Source organism: Polypterus senegalus, chromosome 1, assembly GCF_016835505.1.
Source record: "Polypterus senegalus isolate Bchr_013 chromosome 1, ASM1683550v1, whole genome shotgun sequence".
Classification (NCBI taxonomy): Eukaryota; Metazoa; Chordata; class Cladistia; order Polypteriformes; family Polypteridae; genus Polypterus; species Polypterus senegalus.
The window spans coordinates 286,694,682-286,717,181 of record NC_053154.1 but is presented as its reverse complement, the minus strand read 5'-3'; the positions used below and the strand labels follow the sequence as shown (position 1 = coordinate 286,717,181).

General features: G+C 37.0%; 1 protein-coding gene across 35 annotated transcripts in view; it reads left to right on the top strand.

Annotated features, from left to right (window-relative positions):
• Positions 1 to 22,500, top strand: part of tcf7l2 (transcription factor 7 like 2) — a 220,568-nt gene that overhangs the window by 96,325 nt on the left and 101,743 nt on the right. For all 35 annotated transcript variants that reach the window (XM_039776182.1, XM_039776173.1, XM_039776227.1 and 32 more), the window contains exon 4: positions 14,037 to 14,138. In XM_039776182.1, the coding sequence (XP_039632116.1) occupies positions 14,037 to 14,138 (102 nt within the window). The remainder of the gene's footprint in view (positions 1 to 14,036; positions 14,139 to 22,500) is intronic.

Here is a 22,500-nt window from a genome sequence, read left to right as displayed (position 1 = left end):
TTAACTTGTGGATTTTTCTGCGAGTATTTAGCGACAGCATCACAAAGTTGTTTCCATCTGGCTGCATCAAAAAATGTACCACAACGTCTGACACGCCTCCTTTTTACTGTTTTCTTACAGCTTGGATTGCTGCTGTCATAATCAGTTTGAGTTTCATGGTTTGTTTCAATTACGTTAGTATTTGAAGGACTTGTGTTGAAGTGACATTCGTCATCTGTCAAGCGTTGTATGCATACAACCGCCTTCATCGATAACTTTGCATCGTAATAAACGAACAGTAAAACAGCAGAGAAGCCGTGGATTAAATAAAAAGGCTGCAGTTATCAGCAGGGAGACGTGAATACCATGGCGAAGCAAAGTAGGGAATGAAGAGACCAGAGCAACGGACGGTTTTATATGGGCAGGCAATCAACTATGTGGGAGGCGTCGGGATGGGGGATGCAATATAGGCAGGCAGCCAATTACGTGGGCGGCGTGGTGACGGGGAATGCAACGCCGCCTCACATAGCGACTGAACTGCAGGCTTTGGACGTTGTTATGTATGTAAGTAGGATTCAATTATGACCGTTACGCATAGAATTTCGAAATGAAACCTGCTTAACTTTTGTAAGTAACCTGTAAGGAATGAGCCTGGTATATTTCAGCCTTCTACCTACATGGGAAGTTGGATAATTAGTGATGAGTGAGTTAGTCAGTCAGTCAGTGAGGGCTTTGCCTTTTATTAAAATTATATATATATATATATATATATATATATATATATATATATATATATATATATATATATATATATATATATATACACACAAGCATTGGTTGATACAGGAACAAAAAAGGTAAACGTTTTTGAAACAAGCATACAACATCTTTTGAAGGCTGAATATATTCTGTACTGAGGCTGAACCATTGTCAACTAGCCGTAGTTCAACAATTAATTAATGAATAGTTACTGCTGGGCTGCATCTGTGTCGATCAGTTTCAGATCGTTTTGTTTTCCTTTTTAAACAAATTTGTGTTTTCACATACTTTTTATGTAATCAGAAATGTGCAAAATTGGTATTTGCATTTTCCCTGAGATATTGTCACAGCAATCTGGGCCTGCACTCAGTGAAGAGTGCCATAGAAGAATAAACTGATTTGAACTGAACTAAAAATATACTAGATACAGTAGATTTGAAATGCAAAAGTGAGTTAGTTTTACAAAGTTAGCTATTCTGTAAGTGCTGAAGTAAAAACAGCAACCTGTTTTTGAACAAAGGATGTGATTTAAGCCTAGTTAATATGGGGTATCCATGCCACATAGTGAGGTTTGATGGAAATGCAGATTTGGGTAGTTTCCTGAAATACTAAAAATGCAATTTTACAGGTTGTCCAAGTCTTCTTCATTATTGTACTGTACGACTTTTAAATTTCCTATGTATAGTACACATCCTAAGTGCATTTTTTTCTGATTTGTGTACATTGTGAAAAAATACCATTCTGGAAAATAGCAGTAAGAGAAGACTGCAGTCTACTGCACAACTGCAGATTTCCATTTTGAAAAACAATGACTCGTGTTAGTCAGCAAGCTTTTTGCACACCTTTCAGAATGTCTCTCACCAGATCCCTTAAGCTGGAACTGCCTTTTGTGATTGGTATTGCCCCAAGAAAATACTGGGTTTGTTTGCTATGCAAACTGAGTTGACCTTGGAGCTTCCTAGGTTCTGTTTGTGTAATACTCTTTTGATTAATAAACCAAGAATGTAAGTAATTGCTTTCAGTTAGCCTATAAGAGTAGTTGAGTGGTAGGGGAAAGTTTGTGAGTATCCACCAGGATAACATTATTTCAATATTTTGTTTTCTTTTATATTAAAGATATTGGGAATTAATTGGTTATATATCACTAACCAATAACAAACAAGCTCTTTTTTATTAAGCCAACTTTTTGGGTGGTTTTGACTTCATAGCTGCATAGAAGTGGAAATAACCCTGAAAGGCATTTCAGTTGAAGAACATATTGTTGGTTTTCAATGCAGGCTGTTTTAAAACTCTTGCTGCTCTTTTATAGTCTATAGATAAGCCAAACGCACAAAAATATAGTGGTTTAATGAAAAGGTAATTTAAATGATCAGAATCTGAGTAATTAGGTCATGCTTATGTATGTTTTGTTAGGTTATAGAAAACGTGTTCTGGGAATAGTTAAGATGTATGTTTGGACCCCAATAATTATGACTCCCAATTTTTATGCTTGCACAGTGCCTGTATGTGTAATTTGAGGAATGTGAGGTTGTTTCACTTGCAACCCTGAACTGCATCCACCAGTTACAAAATGGATGGATGCGTGGGCAAACATGAGTAGATGTGCTCATTACAATCAAAGAACAAATGCAAATCTTCTGTTCCTTTATTGGGACTGTGTAGGACACTGTATTAAATGCTATTAATCCCCCATCATTTCATCTGCTGTAACAAATGCATCATGCTACAAGCTAAACAGTTAAAACTTGCATCTGATCTGAGTGGATCTGATTGTGGTTTCAAAACTGCAAGAATCTGTTTCTTAAGTAACTTGTAAAAGGATAAAACTGGCAATAACAAAATCCTGTGTGTGTCTATATCTTGGCTTTTTCTTTGTTTTTTTTTTATTACTATAAATTAATAAGCATAATTTCCCCAATTGTGCTTGACACATTAGTATTAGCAGGGTAAACAAGAGCCAGAGGTAACAGCATTGGCGAGGGGGAGGTTGGCGCCTAGATAACGTTGCATATCTTGGCATGAATCTCAGGATGGCGAATTTTGCTTTTAGAAGCCTCTCAGGTTTGTGGTTTTCTTTCCTGTGAGCTTCATTCCACATGGCTAACACTGGGTTTTCGGAATTGTCACAATTAAAGTTCGTCCAAATGTTTAACCACTTTTTTTGCCCAACAATCAAGTTGGCCATCGTAGCGGAGCCCAGTAAAGCAGGATGCTGGCTGACGTGATGATTTCCTAATGGCGCCCAAACAACTGTTATCCAGTTATAAGCATGCATATAAGTTTTTAAAACTGCATCACTGCATGGCACAAGACTCTGTTCCATTGGGCCCCTGAGCAAGGCCATTAACCTGAAATCACTCTTTCCTGGGTTTGACGTTAATCTGCATCCAGCCATGCAGGCAGGTCCTCCAACTCGGGGGTTGGTATCAGGATTAGCACTCCAACCACTGTACAAAAAAACTGTTCAGTGTGGTACTGAGGTGACACCCGTTGCATGGCTCCACTTGGATCTCAATCTGGGTGGTTTGCCATGTCGTGGATGCGGTAACACACTGTAATCAGCGCATTCTCCCAGCCATTCATATTTGTTGGTGGACCGTGTCGTGTGATAGAGAAATTCAAAGAGCTTCACATCGTTCATTGTCCAGTAGTCTGCTTGTAAGGTTTTTTTTTTGTTTGTTTTCATCAATTATTATTTTACAAGCATTCATCTTAGGCTGGTTTTGTACTACACATGACGTGACATGTGTACAAGCGGATGCTGCTGCTATGCAAGCAGTGCACTTTATGTAAATCTTTAGGATTTCACCAGGTGGCAGTGCTAGATATCATCAGGGTGAAAAAACAACGTTCATCTTTGCTGTGTTTTGAATTCCCCGAAACATCCATTAAATTCCCATTATACCTTGCCACAATTTCTCTGTAAATAATGGATGTTTAATGATTACATCCATTAATCCAGGGATGCACCCATTCCACCAAGCATTGGGCACCAGGCAGAAATAAACCCTGGATGGAGCATCAGCTTATTGCAATGGGAATACAAGCGCACACATATAGTACATTAGTGTCATTTTAGCACCACCAAATCCGCAAACCTGCATGTCCTTGGAAGGAAACCGGAGTACATTACAGAAATCCAGCAGGAAAACATGCAGACACTAGGCACGTGTCTCCTTTACTGCAAGGCAGCAGCACTACCACTCTGCCACCATGCCTCCCCCACATGTGTATTTATTAGCAGTATTAATTATTTACATGAAGTTAACATTTTATCTTTAAAATGCAACATACATGCTTAAACACAACACAAAGTGTTGTTAAGTATGAAACTAAGGATTCTAAATGTGCAGAGAGCTAGACTATCATAAATTTAATGTATTCCGTGTGGCAATCACTTCCTGCTGCTGCTGTCATTGTAGGAGGAAACTCAGAAGCATGTAACAATTAACAACTAGGTCAGTTTTAAAACAATATTTACGACATTCTACTTTACTGAAAAAATAAACTGTGAGATTAATGTCGAAATAGACCTTTTCTTCTTCACTGTGTCCGTAATTTCTTTTCCTCTGTGGCTCAAATACGATTCTGTACTTTCTGATGCTGTTGTAAAAGATGGTACAAGAGACCTTTAAAATGTATCATGTTATTATGATGGGGAATATGCAGTGCATGTATTGCCTATGTGAGAAATAGACAAAGAAAAGCACCACAGATACATTGCTATGTCTGCATTTAAGTTTGATTTGCTTCACCACATCGAACCATTCATCAAACATTGAAGCAGGCATATTGATCACGTATGATCGCCAAAGTGGTTTGCTGTCACATGTTGATAGTAAACAAAGATGCTAATGTCATGTTTCAAACTTGTACACTCTGCGTTTCCTGATTTTTTATTTTTTTTTTTTGAACTGGTACTGCAACTCGAACACAATTTGTTTTAATTTCAAAGGATATGTCAAATGAACGCTGGGAAAGTGTGGTAGCCATGATGTGTTCTGAGCGTGAAGTATAAACCAGCACTTAGTTTTCATCATTAAAGGCACATCTTTCTTTAGTTTTTGTTCAGTTTTTGTCACAGAAAAAATGTTGTTGAGGTGTATTTCTCATGTTAGTTTTTATCAACAAATTAACACTACATGTGACACGCTGATTGAACCACAGCATGTGCAGCATCAACTGTGAGATTTACTGAGACTGTAACTGCACATTATCAATATTCATTCCTGCTGCAAATCTTCATTTCACCTCTGTTCAGCAGGCTACTGCAAAGTGTACTTTGATGACATGATTGTGAAGGTGGCTGGGAGTTAGCAAAAGAAACACATTTTTGAAAATCCACACAGGCTTGATTTTTGTAACTGCAAAAAGTAGGCTTGATTATAGTTCTTAGGAAGAAAGAGTAAATTAAATGACTTTTTATTGAATTTTTATATGGTACTAGCCAACCCGCGACGTAGCATACACCGCATATAATTATTTATGAGTGAACACTTCCTGAAAGACACAATTGTCCAAATGGGGAGGGTTTGAGGATACAACTGTCAGTGAATGAAAAGATGGAACTCTGCAGAGAGCAACATACAATTGTCCTTGAGTGAAAACATTTTTTGGCAGATACAGGCATATTTTTTGAAAGTTTGTCCTTGTGCCTTATTAATAGTCATTACAAACGCCAGTCTAACAGGAAATTGCGTGTAAAAGTAAAAGGGAAATTAGAATCTGATGGGGTCAGGGAAATCCGGGGAATAAGGACAGTTTGTGAGGTAGCAGATGTGATAGTCTTATACTCCAGTACATTGTGGTGAATGCTGGTAACAGAAAATCTAGTGCCATTACAGAGACCTTTTGCTGGCATGAGGTTCCTGAGAAGCATGATGACTGAACCAGTTTTAATTTTGAATTTATGCGGAGGCATGCCAGTGGGAGTAAGGCTATTAAGAAATTCTTCAGGGAATGCAAGTTGATCTTCAGGATCGTCTGTGACGATGGAGTCAACAATGGTGAAAGTTACTTTGTCGTTAGGGATAGGTTTCAGCACCTGTTCATTAAGGTTTAGTGAGTCTTCATTGGTGACGCTTAATATAGCTCGCGTACTGAGTTGTTCCAGAGTGACAGTTGAGAAGTCGATGTCGCCATATAATTGCCTCGAGAGCGATGTTGGAAGCCTGCGGAGGGTGAGAGTTGGCGGGCGGGGCCTTGTCGTGTGTTCCCCATGACATGGGAAGAGGGTTAGAGTGGACGTTCGTGGCTCTTTCGTGCGTAACCCATGGACGGGGCTCTGTGAGTTGGCGGTCGTGGCTCTCTGTCTTGCGTGCAGTGAAAAGTCAATGTGGCCTAGAGGTGCATGTGGACTTTTGCACAGACGAAAGCAACTGAGGCTGTGTTTGGTAAGTTGTTGCATGCGGACACATGAGCAGGCAGTGCACATGCCTCAAGAGCGACGCTGGACATGAGAGGACGGTTACAGTTGGCGTGCGTGGCTCTGTCGTGCGCATCCCATGACGCGGTAGGAGGGTTTGAGTTGGCGGGAGGGACTCTGTCGAGCGTACCCCATGGTCTTAGTGTTGGCGGGTTGGGCTCTGTCAAGCATATGCCATGGTCTTAGAGTTGGCAGGCGGGGCTCTGTCTTGCTTGAGCTCACTGTCTTGCATGCCCTTAGTGAATTATATATATATATATATATATATATATAGATACTAGGGGGCTTTGCCTCCTTCTCGCTTTACTCGCTAGCCCCCTGGCCTGCACTAGGGCCGGCCACTTTGTGTCTCTGCTGCTCGCGTATGTGGATTTCACTTTCACCAAACAACAAATCTTTTAATTCTTGCGGATCAGCCTCTTCATTGGGAAGAAACACTACTTTTTCACTGATGGCAACACAAATTAGACGATATACAAGTCTCCGTTTTAAAGTTTAAACAATATATTCAGTCTCTTTTGCTGTTCCATTATTTTGCCAAGTAATAATTCCCATTTGCGCTAATGCAATCTTTACTATGATTTTTTTTGAGACACTTGAATTTTAGTACTTTCATTATCTCTAACCTGCTCTGCATGTGTTTCGTGCCATCATTTTTGAACTTCTTTATACCATTCTACTTTGTCATCTACTCTTTGTCTTTTATTTCCTGTCCCAGGCGTGGTTAAATCTCTCTTAAAAAGAAAAGTCACGTCTCGTCCCAGGCTAAAAAGTCATGTCTCATCCTAGGATTTTTTTTTATATAATAGAGAAATGTTATGTAGCATAGCAATGTATTTGAAACTTAAATACAAATATTAGCTCTTGGTTATAAGCTCACAGTACAAGACTGTACAATAGAGCACATTAGTATGTAACCCAGCTTGCACATTTAATACTGTGCGTTGACACTAGATATTTATTAGCCTTCCAATGAAGATTTTCTTGTGTTTTGAAATCTGTTAGATTGCATTAGTTGTTATGATGTCCTATTGAACCTTTAGTTTACAATAATCTAAAGACAAACAATGTAAGCAAAAATCTGTCCATATACCAAGCTTAGCAGTTAATTAGTCAGAAAATGTAAAGATGAACTCATGCAAATATAGATGTGTGGATGTATATGTGAATGAACACAGTAACCTGTGTGTATGTATGCACTCGTACAAATTTTTGTGTAGTTGGTTGAATCACACTACTATTTAAAATTCAGATTTTTTTTTTTATAGTTTTAATTTTGTTCTCCAAACTCACCATGCTTGTCTCTTACGAAAGCTCTAATCCTGGATTACAGTGCGTGTCCTGACGACCATGCTGTCAGAGACGTTCATTATAGGACCCCTGGCAGTGCCACAGCAAATTACTGTTACTGATGAAAATAAACATCTTTTCTGTGGGGACATTATGCAGTATCTGTATGCTAACAAATAGTGTTAGAGGATGCACAAAGTAGCCACCATAAATATAAATATAGTACATATATAGTATTTATGTTCACTGCAGTTGCTAAAAATCTGGCCATTCATAAGCCCTTTAAAATATGTACAGTATTTTGTTTCTGGATTAAATATTTATTTTAGTATGTATGTAAAATAGTTTAAACATATATTCTCTCCATGTACAGTATATAATATATATATTTATGTATTCGATACATGACATGAATGTGTATGCATGTAAGTGTCCAGGTGTGCTGATGAAAGTGCATAAAATCTTGTCACTGTATAATAAGTTCTTTATCTTTCCAGATAATGAGTTTGTTTCAGTATGACAGTCTGTATTGGCAGCAGACATTAGCTGTTTGGCAAGAACAAAGGTTATGGGTTGGGTTTGCACAGGGGAAGAAATTAAACAAGATCAACAAGTAAAAGGGTAAAAACAAAAATGTGACTAAGCAGAGCTCTTGTAGAGATTGCAACATACTTACACTATTTTTTTTCTTGTTTTTTGAGTGCGATCATGTTTCGTTTTTCTTTTTTTGTGAGTGGCAAGACAGGGTGGTTATCCTGTGAAATTCCAGAGTCACATTAATAACTAATTTTTGTGGAGAGTTTTAGACCTTTGTTTGGTATTTCCTGTGAGGCGATTACTTTGTTTTCTACCCATTTGGTTATTTGCTTGCAACTTTGAGAATTGTAATAACCATTGCACTTTGGATTTATTGAAGCTTGTGATAAGCATGTTGCAATTTTAATGTATTGGTTGTTAGAGACTGAATGGAGAAGAAAGTTTTTTTTTCTTCATTTCCTGCCTGAGAACACAATGATTAGCTAATGTGTCATATTCAGCCTCTGAGATAATTGTGTATAATAAAATAATAACAATTAATTCAGATATGGACAACATTTTATTCTGTCAGATCAAAGTACTTTTCTACCTAAGGATTATTTCAAATGCTTGTCACAGATACTTATATGTCTATATTAATGTACTGTATATGCCTTGTTTGTATGTATGTACTCGTATATTTATATACGTGTACTGTATATGTTTGTGTGTACAATCTTTACCCTTCGATTAGGCCACTTGAATTTCTGCATGATTTGTATAGAGTTTGCTGTTGCTCTCTCTCTCAGTACTGAACAGCAACATTCACAACATGGGGTCAAGAGAGAAAAGACAGCTGGAGTCTTCTGGCTGTGTTGCATTTGTGCTGTTCAGAGATTTCAGTGACTCTTATAAAGGTGAGAGAAATAAAAGTCTCATCAAAATGCTGCTTAGGCCAATTTTGTTTAATTAAGACAAGATAATTCAGCAATAAGACCTGCCTGCGCAGTTGGCCAGTGGTCACTGTGCATTATGCTTCCACTCCTCTTGGCCTTCTAAAAAGGGTATGGAGAGTCAGCTATTGGTCTGCAAAAGGCTTATGAAACTTTGACTGGATTCCTGCTTGAAAATTAGAAATTGTTATTGGCACAAGCAATAAATCATTTAATACTGGGCTGTATGTTATAACAGTATAATGTTCTTACCTGTGATATTTTGGGCAAAATGAATTAAATTAATCTCTTGTGTAAAATGTACATGCAGTTTGCTTGTCTGCATGCTTTCTAGCATTATGTAAAGTGGTAAACAAATTGTTTACATCGGGTCATTTGCCTCAATGTGTAAATATTCACAGAACTGTCATGGATATAGGCCTGCCATATGATGTGCTATAAGGAAATTACTCAATGTAAAGAGGCTTGGTTACGTACAATAGCAGTGTGAGGAGAAATGAAAGAAAATAATGCCTTAATGGTTTTCTTTAAAGTATTCTGTGAGCTCACTTACAAGTAGTTATTAGTTTAAAAAAAAAAAAGTTCCATCCAGCACATAGCATACCTGACGCCTTGCTCAGTGTGAATAGACTGGATGCCATGTTTAAACCAGATTTTCCGTATTTTTAACCCTAATCCCTGTTATGTCAGCAATGTAAACAAAATGCTATCCTGAATGGGATTCTAGACTGTTGCCTGTTTTTCTAGTATATAAGCAATACTTGTGATAAGATTATAGATTAAACTTTTACATATTGTTGTTCTATAATTAAGTAAGGTAATTAGCACTTAACACTCTTTTGCTACTTATTACTTTGCCCCAATTTCTTAATGGGTTTAATTTATATACTGTGACTGCACTATTGCTCCCTTGAACCCTCAGACTATACACCAGACACCAGGTAAAAGTCCAACAAGGACTACCGCCTACAAAGGCAGTAGATATTTGCAAAACGGAGGTTTCTTGTAGTATTTGTAACATAAGGAGTTCCTTATGATATTGTGGAGCATTTCCCTGAATATACTGATGAGTGAGCAGAGTTTGTATTCAATACAGATGTGAATTGGAAACCAGTGAAGTGACCAAAGGATTGGTGAAATATACTTATACTTCCAAACCCTCATCTGGATCGTTGCAGCACTATTTTGAATTTTTTGGAGCTTTTGAAGGCTCTTGTTGGATATCCTGATGAGGAGTGCATTATAATAGTCCAGCCTGGAGGAGACAAAGGCATGAACCAGCTTTTCACCATCACAAAGGGAGAGGCAGGGACGGAGTGTGGAATGCAATTTTATGCAAAAGGTGATGGACATGTGTATCAAATGACAGATGGGAGCCTAATTTGATACCCAAATTTGTAACTGACGGGAAGAGGGTAATAGTATGACCAGAAAAGGAAATACAATTTACAAAGGAACGAAGTTGATCGGGGTACCAATTAAAAGAACTTCAGTTTTGGTGGTGTTCAGCTAAAGGAAGGTCTTGGACCTAATCTCATCCAAGCAGGAGGAAAGGGTTGATTGAGATGTAAGAGAAATCAAATCCAGTCTCACAAACATTTCCAGCATAGCAATGGAATGAAATTTCATGCCTGCCGATGATGTGACCCAGGGGTAGCATATAGATGTTAAGAAGGGTCGGTCCAAGGACTGATCCTAGTGGGACCCCACAGGTGACAGTGTGGGTACGAAATTTAGCATCCCCCAGGATCGCATACTCAGTCTTGTCTGTTAGATAGGACTCAAACCACTCCACAGCAGTGCCAGAAAGTCCAATTATATGGTGGAGACAATGGAGAAGAATATTATGGTCTACTGTATGAAATGCAGCTGTGAGATCCAGGAGGATAAGGAGTGATGGAGAGCCCTGGTCAGTGGGCATCAGGAGGTCATTGTGAGAAGATTTTCCAAAGCAATGAAATTTTTTGAGGTGATCCCGAAGCTGAACCAAAACAACCTATTCCAAACACTTAGATGATAGTTTGCTGTCACTTCAGGATCCAAAGAAGATTTTTTTAAATGAGGTCTAATTTTTGCAGTTTTCAAGGCCAGTGGGACTGTGCCACTCTTGAGAGAGTGATTTAATGATATCAGCAATGAGAGGGCTTATGTCTGATACATTAACTTTTACCAGAGGAGTAGGAAAAGGATTGAAAGAACACCTTAAGGGCCTCATCCTCTGGATGATCCCCTGAACTTCTTTACCTGTAGTACAGAGGAACTGGGAAAAACAGCCCATTCATTGGCTTTGGTGTGGAAACATCCAGTGATGGAGGAATTATTGGTGCTCACTTGGATTTGAATCGTGTCAGCATTATTTATTTATTTTTTTTGTTTGCCTATAAAACACTTACTGAATAATAGAAATGTACAGTACATCTGAAATCAAAACAGCATGTTTGTACCCAAATTTAAATGCATTAAAAGCATAAAGTAATTAATATTTAATGACATTTTCAGCCTGATTAAATTTTTCTTTTCAAAGTGTTTATGATATAGATACTTCTTTTTTGTTTTTTTGTTGAGTTTATGAAGCTGTTGTAGAACATAGTAGTAATATATTTCATTATTCTGTTTTCATTATTTTGCTTAATGTTAATTTTACTTTATTTAAGAATAATTTCAATGTTTTGTGAATTTATTGAGAGGAAGGAAACAGTGATGCCCTTTTTAAATAATAAATGTTTTTGGGCTATGCTATGAGCAAGAATGTGCATATTTATCCACTATTCTTTTTGTTGATAGAAACCTTTAAATGTTAAAAATCACATTGCATGCTCTCATTGTCATTTTTCTGAAACATGTTTCAACTTTAGTTGTAAAATCTGGAAACGCAAAGGAGAAAAATGAAAAGACAAAATAAAATGCTTTACAGCAAAAAAGCTGTACAAGGCAAGCTTTTGTTTTCTATAACATAGCGCAGCCAAAGTCATTCAGTCATCTTAACCCTTCTTTTGAAAGACTTTCCACCTTAACAACGATGTGTTGTGCCTCTTAGCATGGGGCCACAGTAATTATCTGGCGTCTCGGTTCACATTGTATAAGGGAGTTGTTCAGGGGTGGCTACCGCTACGCAAGTCTGTCAGTCGGCTCATGGCCATCTGGTTTAAGTTAGCTCTCTCAGCAGTTGGGCTGAGAGTCATTTCCTCCAAAACGTCATTGGCTGACTATCAGTACCAGTGCTGTCCTGGCCTTACTGAGTAGAGAGTTAGGGTACTGCAGATCATCCCACCACAGCTACAGTATGTATAAAGGTAGCTTGCTATCTTCATCGAAAGCTTTTTTGTTTGTGGTTTTTTTAATGACAATACAGTCATGTTTTAAATATTCATTTGTCTGGCTGTGTTAGTTAACTTAATGTGCCTGAAGTGTTATTCATTTTAAAATAATTGTTTGCATTTTGTAAAGAACCTTTCAATTTTGTTGTTGTTTTTTTAAAATATATGTTTTTTTAAAAACAAAGCATCTAATCTATTTGCCTTTAGTAATTGCAATGGCATGGATGATAATTAGTAAACTCCTTACTAACTTAACAACATGCAATATGTTTGGTTTCCTTGTCGGTTCGAAACTTCAGTACATATTTGGTTATTTTTATACTTTTAAAGTATGACAGTAGCATGCAAAAATTAAGTCTATGAAGTTAATAGGACCCTCTGACCATTACAAGTAAAAATGGAGACTGAATAATGGGAATAAAAATGGTTATTTGTTGGCACAATAAGCATGTTGTTGTTGTTGTTCTTGCTTAAAGAACATGGAAGATTTAACACCAGTAGAATGTCATACCATTCCTTGTTGAATAAGGTGATACAATTTTATAGGCAAGGATGATTCTTACCATACTGATTGATATTTCTGGCTTATCTCATTTCTTCCACGTTATCTTAATGAGTGTAGAACACTGAACTGCAATAGATCAGGCAGATTGAGTGACTAAACAGGTTAAACAAAGAATTAACTTGTACATCTGGGGTTTCTGGATTGATGTTTACTTCAGGGGTTGTCATCACTGCATTATGGGATAACACATTAAACACTGTTAGTGTATACAAATGTTAATACGCAAGTGGTGCACTTGTGTTGCCACCTTATGGAGTAGCCTTCTGATCTAGTAGAGAATTTCCTTGACTTTGCAATAGCAATCATGTTTTTAAACTCTCCCACTCAATTGTAGGTCTATAAATTCCAAAGTTATTAGTTTGTAGTACTGCAAGATATATTGAAAATGTACCATTTTACATAGCTGTGGTATCTAAGTATACCTACACTTCTCATTTTGTTCAAAAAAGTCTAGTTGGCCTTTGCTGTTTTAAAGGTGTTTCCAGCTGTATTGTAAAACCTCTTAAGTGACAGCTTAAGGGAAAGGTATGAAGGTTGCATAGAAATTGTGTAACATTTTTCTATACCTAAGTTAAAATTAACAGAAAATGCCTGCAACTTATTCTGTGGTTAATTTAAACTGTCCCACATGATCTTGCAGTGTCATGAAGCAATCAGTTCCATAGTGACATCTCAAAAATGGTGTTTTAAACACAGGATATCTCTAAATGTTGCCCCATTCTTACTCATCCACTCTATAGTTGAGGTTTTTTCCCTTACATTTCTACTTTTTTGGATCCCCCCAGTGATGCCATAAGGAAAAGAGATGATGATTGACAACAATAGGGGGAGATGCATGGTTCTGGTTTCTTGCTTTTGATGCTAATGGAGATCATTTACACAAATGAGGTTTATGGAAAATATGTCTATTTATCCTATTAGTATATTCAAGCAATTTTATAATAAAAAACAGCTTTCTGGGAAATTCTTGCAATAGTAAAGTCAAAGCACCAATTTACCATTGGCTTTGCTTAATACTTGTAGTAACACCCCAAGCCCTCTACCCAAAGCCACCATCATATACTGCTCACAGTAGATCAATAATGTCATCCCTTGCCAAATCCTTGATGTTTTATATAAATTTTTGTTTGTCATTTTTGTTATTTTTCAAAACTTATTTATTTTTTGGTTCTGTATTGTTTTAACTTTTTTTTTCTTTTTCCCCCATTCTTGTTTCTTTTCCTACCATTCAGTACCTCCAGATGAAATGGCCCTTACTTGATGTACAGGCAGGAGGTCTACAAAGTAGGCAAGCACTTAAAGATGCCAGGTCCCCTTCTCCAGCACATATCGTTGTAAGTAAATGATACCACTTATTCATTTTCATCATTTCCTTTCTCCTCAGCATGGGTAGATGCTTGCCACCAGATGTATGTGCTGGGGGGCCTGCTCCAGTTAAAACTATATTTTGTGCATAAAAGTTGAAAGATATATTGTAGTGTGCAGTGTATATAACTGTAAGAAAACCCTGGGGCACCACTGTGTATTGTTTTTGAACGTGATATGCAGTTTGTTTATAGTAGCATATTGTTACTAAGACCTGAAAGGAAGTTGTCAAATTTGTAACAGAAAATTCCCTTGGTTGAATGTCATCATTGATTGCAGATTCACGGTTATAGATACAAGGAAACAGTTTTACTGCCCATATACCAAAGACAGATTTGTTCTAGAAAGACATGTTTTTTAGACTTTTGATTAGAGATGTACAGGTTCAGATTTAATTTAAGTTTGAAGTATTTTCATTTCGGAAAGCTGTGCATATTCTTCCTGTGTTTTCAAGTCAAATGCTTAAAAATATTAGAAATACTTCTATAGTTTCTATAGATGAGCATAATCTTATGCAGTTTGTAAAGTATATATATTTTTTAGTTTTTAGGTATTGAATAGCAAAATAAATGGCAACAGGTTCTGTCATCCCTTTGTATTGTAACTGCTATGACTAATTTATTACATTCAAGAACTAGTTATTTTCCCATTGTAATACTGTTCACATGCCATATACCCCATAGCTTTATGATTCAAGCAGGATTGGTCTTGTTTATGACATGATTTTAAGTACTGGTAGTTTGTCAAGCCATCTTGTCTTAATATGATAACACCAGGCTATTTGTGATCCTACAATCCTTTGGCAATTTGTTGTTTTCATGCTAGGGTATTTATTTTAATTTAAAATTACATCATGTTAGCTAATGCAGTGTGTGAAAAAGATATGCCATCTCTTCAGGGCTTGTTGGGTGGTTAGGCTTTCTGCTTCAGTGATCCTAACCACAAAATTGAAGATATACATTAACATTCAAATACATACTGTATTTTCAACCTTTTATCGTGTTGATTCCTGACTGCTAAAAAGTAAAATATATCCATCAAATCAAAGACAAAAATGTGAAGATGGAGTGGGGCATTTTCCTACTCATCTTTTACATGTATTTTGTTTTTTGATTGCTGGACTTAGAAAGTTAAGTTGAGGCATCCCACAAATACATCAAGATGTCTATCACATCTGGTTTCTGCTACTTCTGTTTTAAAGGAACAGCTTAAAGATCTAGAGAGCTCTAATGTAGCAAATGTTAATCTAGAATTCCTGCTGTTTTGTCAACCAAATGTATATGTGAAAATTGTACATTCTTATATGTATCGCTGGTTACCAGTATACTTGAGTCTAAACTGGATACACTACCTGACAACCTTAGTATAGCTCACAGCATGATAAATAAAAAGGAAAGGCATTAATAGGTAAAATCACAGGTTTTAAAATTACTCAGATTTTCTTTGCCTAAGATATTTTTTTTATATAAGAATATGTAAATAATATAGGTGCATTCTGCTGAAAACTTAGCTGTTAAGTAGTAATATGAAGAATTGCAATGCAGTATAATACATAGCCTCATAAGTAACACCCCATTGAACTTCCCCTTCAGTTAAGTGAATGGGCACTGTATTTGGTGGTGCAGGTCAAGAAATAGTAGCAAATGCTAGAAATGTAATAAGACATTCTGTTGACATTAAAACAGATGTGACTAAAATTACCTCCTGTGAAGTTAGATTTGACCTTCATATACAGTTCGGATAAAGTTGGAGAAGGAACTGTTCAGCAAAGCTCTAGTTCCGTTCTTGTAAATCACACATACAAAGGGAAGTAATGTCACTGCTCTGAATTTTTTCCTCCTTTCTCTATAAAAAGACTTAAATTTTAACTTTGAAGTCTGGGAGCACATTTGTGGAAGTTCTCCAGAATTCAAAAACTGTGCCAGAAGATTGTCAAACAATTTTTTAAAATGAATCTGTTTATCTGAATTATTGTTTTGTGTGCTTTTACATGACAAAGAAAGAAGTGTGAAAATTGAGTTATAGACCTGTAAATCTGAGGTATATATAATGAGCATTCCTATCCACTCACAGGGGAAACCTAAATATACATTGAGTAGTAGGCATAATTGCTTAAATCCAGTTGAAATTATATATTGATTGGACCAAGTGATTATCTGATTAATAAATACTGTTAAAGGATGCATAGTGTATTGTTTTTGTTTAAATACTTCAGTTTTTCTCCCAGCTGAGTGAAAGAGTTAGCATATGTGTAACAGGAGTGAGCCCTGCAGTGGATTAATCCTCCATCAAGTATTTGTCTCTTCCTGGAGCTAGATTCTAGTTAAGGGTCTCTGCTTGTTAGTATCAAAGTATCTCAGCAAGTTCTGCTGAGGGCTTTGCTTTTGTTGCAAAAGTTTTTATCTTGTAGTGTTACTCGAAGAAATTTATAATTATTTTGTGTGTAACATGCCACCTAGTTTCTCTTCCATCTGTGAGGGCTACCTTTGCTCAACTGGGTGAAAAAATACCTGTTCTCTATCAGATCAGGGATGATGAGCAATTTTTGACTCTGTAGTTGCAATAGGTGCCACCACTGAGCTTGACTCCATTGTTCCCTGGTTTAGCCCAAACCACTTCTCATTCTGAGGAAGTCATGGTCAAATTGACAGAGTTTTGGTCCAAGCTAGCAGCTAAGCCCAAGGCCCCGGCAAGCTGAACTCTGTGCCTGGTGGTATGATGGTGTAACTGGTATGATACTGCTCTGCCATCAGAAATTCCACTGGATAACAAATTCCGCATCCTGAGTGAACAAGAATATCCTCCGTTTGCTGGTTTTCTCATTTTCTTCATCCTGTGCTGGCCCGGACTCAGTTGCTAAGAATGAAGCAATCTTTACAGTTGACATGTACAGGCCGCTGGAAACAGCAAACAGGTACATCTACTCTCCTACGTCTACCTGTGCAGTGTAGCTCTTGGGCTACAGGCTGGGCTGTAACATTGCCCAGTGACCCCAGTCTTCTGGTAGACTTCCAACAATGATGTTAATTGGTGACTCCATAATTAGGGAAGTTAAATCAAAGTGGATTATAACTGTCTGTTTTCCCTTCGGCAAAAGTAAATGACATAATATCTGAACTCCCATGCTGGCTAACTAAATATGCTTTTGTCATGAAGGTCGTTATCCACATATGAACAAATGACACTGACCAGTAACAATCAGAGATCTTAAAATATGATTTTTTACCTCACTTTTTGAGTTTTTGAAAATGACTAATAAAAATGTTTTCATTTCTGGTTCTATTACTACTCTGCAATGTGGGTACAGTCATTTTAGTAGGCATCTTAATTTGTAGGAATGGCTCCTAGCATAAAGTAAAATGATGACTTTTTGTTTTATCAACAATTTTAACTTTTTTTGGCATGCAGCATGTCTTTTAAAAATGAGGGATTCATTTAAGTAGGTTAAGCTAACACATGCTGTTCAGTGACTTTCTGCACAGCTCTACTAATTGTCCATGTGTATGACTACCTACTACTAACACACTAATAGGTCTGTCTCAATACATTATTCCATCCCATTTTTCATCAGTCTTCCTAAATTACTTTCTGTGTCAAGTGGTGGAGTAAACGCTATAAATCTCAGTACATTCTGAGTAAAATTCTGTGCTAAAATGTTGTATGAGCAGACTGCACAAAAATACCTCCTGTCTCCACCAGTCAAATTTCCTCTAACAAGTGCTCAGTCCATGTGAAACAAGACTTTCATTTTAAATTACTAATTTTATATCTCATAAGTTGGATTTTTTTATTTGTGACTGAGACCTGGCTTAACATTGGTGACCTCACCTCACTTGGTGATCTCTGCTCTCCCTGTTGCCGCTTCTTAAAATCCCTCTAGGAATACTCATCGTGGAGGTGGCTTAGCCACTGTTTTTAAAAACAGTTTTAAATGTAGATTTTTGCTTGTTGATATTTTTGTCTTCTGAGGTTCCACTCATGATAAATAATGTCCTTACCCCTGTCCTTTGTGCATTTGTATGCAGACCACCCAGAAACAACAATAATTTCATTCAAGAGTTTTCTGATCTCTTGTCATTTATGGCTTCTTACTCTGATAGAATGTTGATTGTAGGGGATTTTAACATCCATATTTTGTCCATCAAACCTATGGTGAATGAGTTTTATGCCTTGTGGATTCTTTAAATCTTATCAAGTTAGTATGGGAGCCAACACATCAGAAGGCTCATGCATTAGATCTTGTGTAATCATCTGGTTTCTGTCTCTAACCTCGATTCTATGTCCGATTTTTTGATTGTGTTAGAATCAACACTATCTTTTCTCCTTTCCACCTCCTCCCATGCCCATGTCCCCGCCTGATCAATAAACTCAACAACAGTCACTCATTTTACTAATCTATTTATGCTCACACATTTACCTCATATTTCAGATACCCTTCTCCCATGCACTGATGCTGAGACGACCCCCAAAACAGGTTGGGGCCACTGACATTTTTCTGTCCTCATCTTTTCTGACTGTTTTTTCACTAGTTTTGTATTTGGCTACAGTCAGTGTCACTACTGGTAGCATCAGGAGATATCTAGACCCTTCAGAGGTTGCACAGGTACTCCAACTTCTCCAGGATGGCACATCAATACGTGCCATTGCCAGAAGGTTTGCTGTGTCTCCCAGCATAGTCTCAAGGACATGGAGGAGATTCCAAGAGACAGGCAGTTTACTCTAGGAGAGCTGGACAGGGCCGTTGAAGGTCCTTAAACCATCTGTAGGACCTGTATCTGCTCCTTTGGACAAGGAGGAACAGGATGAACACTGCGAGAACACTATAACGTGACCTCTAGCAGGCCACTGGTGTGAATGTCTTTGACCATTCAGAAGTAGACCTCATGAGGTTGGCCTAAGGGCCCAACGTCCTCTAGTGGGCCTTGTGCTCACTGCCTGGCACCGTAGAGCAGAAACACAGCTGAAAAATGTGGTTTATATTTGCTTTACCCTATTCCACCTTAAAACTAATGGGATGTTTGAAACCATAGTTATACAAAGAAGTCATCTTTGGCATGAAGTAATTACAAATTAGTACTTTTAATAAAAGTTATTTTTTGATGACCATCATCTTAATGGTGTGGTGTTTTAATAAGCAGGAACAGTTCAAATAGTTTGCAAGCACTTATGAGGATTTTGATTTTAAAATAATTAAATTCCCATATTTCACCCATCACTTCTAAGACATGGTATTCGTCTGACTTCTTTTAGTTGTGTTAATTAAATGTGCTTAATTACCAACACTGACTGCAATGGTTTTATATACTTCTGTAATAACCATTTCTATGGCAAAAGTTTTGGCAGTGTATCTAGCAGTTTGGAATTTGTAAGTTTGTTTCTTGTCTTTGTGAGCTTTTCTCCAGGTATACCAGTTTTCTTTTCCATTTTGGAGATATGCATGTTAGGCTAATAGACCCTGTATTGTTGCATGTGTGTATAAAATGTTCTTTATGAAGAACTGGTGTTATGGAAATACTAAATAAAGAAGTGTCTTAAGTCATAATTAGAAATTAATTCCATAATAGACATACTTTGTTCCTTCTGGTAACTGGACCATGCCATTTCAGCATTAGAGTTCTCTATAACTTGATTGGTTAGTTTTTAAAAGAACTGCTCCTCCTTTCATGAAGGTTCATTTACATCATTTCAGTTACACCAAAGAGCACACAGATAAATGTCACATTATAGCGACACCCCTCTGTCATTAAGTACCATGAAGAGGTTCCCACATTACATGTGATGATACCAATATATTTCCAGCCTTGCCCTTCGCCTGATACTGCTTAGGTAAGCTACTATAGCACCCTGTTAAATAATTAATACATGGATGATGGTTTTGTTGAAATTACTAGAAGAATGGGGCTTCATTGTGGCATAATTATTAGTGTTCTTGCCTCCTAGTTCCTTGAGACCAAGTTCAAATTCCATCTTGGTCATTACCTGTGTTGAACTTTTAAAATTTCCCCAAATCTCTATGGGTTATTCTCCAGGTTACCCTGGGTTTCTTCCTACATCTTAAAGAAGGGTTGGCTAGATTAGAGGATAATTCTAAATTATCCCAGTGTGTACCCTGTTGAGTGCATTATTGTACTGTGAAAAGGAATGATAACATCCTTTACTGGATTCTCCGGCCTTTTTACCTATGTTGCAGGGATATTCTATAGTCCCTGAACATTATATTAAATGTTTAAACTTAGATATTGCAATCGATCTTGGTAAAGTCTTTGCTGTTATAATGGGCACATTATGCATTAATTAGGAATTTAAACAGTAGCCGGCAGGACTCCAGCCATCCTGCACTGCCACTTGTCACCTTCCTCCCATCGGTGAAGAGTCAAAAGTCCATCTGAACATGCATCTCCAGATTTAGGAAGAGTTTTTACCCGACTGAAATTAGGCTCATGAATAATCAGTCATTTTTTCATTTCCACTGCTTCTGCTACTGCTTTCTTACACATGCATTTGCTGTCACTTTTTGTATTTATTCTATACTTATTTTGTCTCTGGTATTTGTTTTCTGTCTACAGAGGCACATAGAAGTAAGCATTTGATTGTACAAGGTGCCTGTACTTGTACACATGACAATAAAGAACTGAATCTTGAATTAATTTGCAGGAGAGTATAAATAATGATGACCGTTTGCAGATAATTAGCTAAATTTAATTTTTTTCCTCCTTTCAGTGTGAGAGCTTTAATGAATCTTCTGTCGATTGTTTTTATGTTAGGCGTGATGTGACTTTATAGCACTTAAATTGGGCATACATAAGTAGATTCTCATTTACTCATAAATAAGAACCATGTGGTATTTAGTGTCATCTTCACAGAGCTGAACCATAGTCAGCAGAGTAAGATCTTGTCTTTTAATTGTTTAGTCCAGCTTATGTAAAAACCCACACTCTTAAATATTACATTTTTTAAAGTAAATGCCTTTTTTCCCAAGCTATCATTTTTTGTGTCCCAATTTAAAATGCGATTCAGTGCCAGAAAACCATCTTAAATTATTTTTGTCAACATTGCACATTTTGTATTGTTACTGGATACATCAGGCACTTTTTTTCTCCTCGCTACGCTGTTACTGGTGGCTGTTTTGATGTGTGCAGGTGGGTTCTTTTCTAATTGCCCATAATTACACTGTTAACAGCCTGATAAATAACGTCATGGGAAACCTGTGGCGCCTGGGTGGGTCTGGCAAAAAGGTTGTTAAGAGCAGAACAAGAATCTAAAGACATTTTATTGCCTGAGCATAAACGTTTACCAATACAACAACCTTTATAAATGCTTGTTTATGGGACTTACTGTCTCTTTTTTGCCTATATTGACAACTTACTTTTTCCTGGTTAAGATACATAAATACTTATCTTGTGTGTCTAAGTAATTTATTAATGCTACAGCATATGCTTTTCACAATTAGCCTGCTTTAACATAGACCTTTTTCACATGTTCAGACTCGGTGTGTGACTTCAAGTTAAATAGATAGGACTGTGTTTTAATATTAGCAGAAGCAGCAGCATATATAGTAGAGATTAGTGAATTCTTAATTAATAGAGAAAAGGATCATATCTTAATGTCAATTTAATGTTTTTAGTGGCAAGGACCTTTCATGTTTTTGAAGGTTCTTATAAGCTATAGGATTACAGATATCATTTGTAGAGATTTACTGAGTATTGATAATAGATTCATCAAAATGTGCAGTCATTTAGGTGCAGTGAATTTAAAAACATGTGGTCCCCTAATCTTTAAGTAATGTAGCAGGCAAAAAATTTCTACAAATAAGTCATTTTTATCAGTACCCAAAAAAGGGTTCCAGACGTGGAAAAGTGTTTTTATTTTTGTAATATTTTACATTTTGTGCCTGGTGTTTTTATTTATTTCTTCCACAACTCTTTTTTGCAGTATTAGACCATTTTTGTTTTGAATAACAACAAGTACAGAGTGACAAAAAGTGGTGAGGATACCTCAGAATGAACAAAAACCTAATCAGGGCTTATCTGATCAGCCTCTGAAATGACCAGCACCCCAGGCAGGCCCAAAATGGGGCACTGGCTTCAAAAGCTCAATTATACTTATAAATGATTGAAAAAGTCAAAATACCCTTCAAAGGACAGGAATCCATAAAAACATGTGGCTTGTGGCTTATAATTTTCCTTAAAATAGTAAAAAAAAATGAAAGACAAAAATGAGGCCAAAGGATGTGCCTTGACAGGTGCTCCAAATCAAACAAGACCTGTTTCACTCCCATTTAAAAAAAAAAAGTGAGTGGTCCAGTGTTCATGAAAACTGTCATATAGAAAC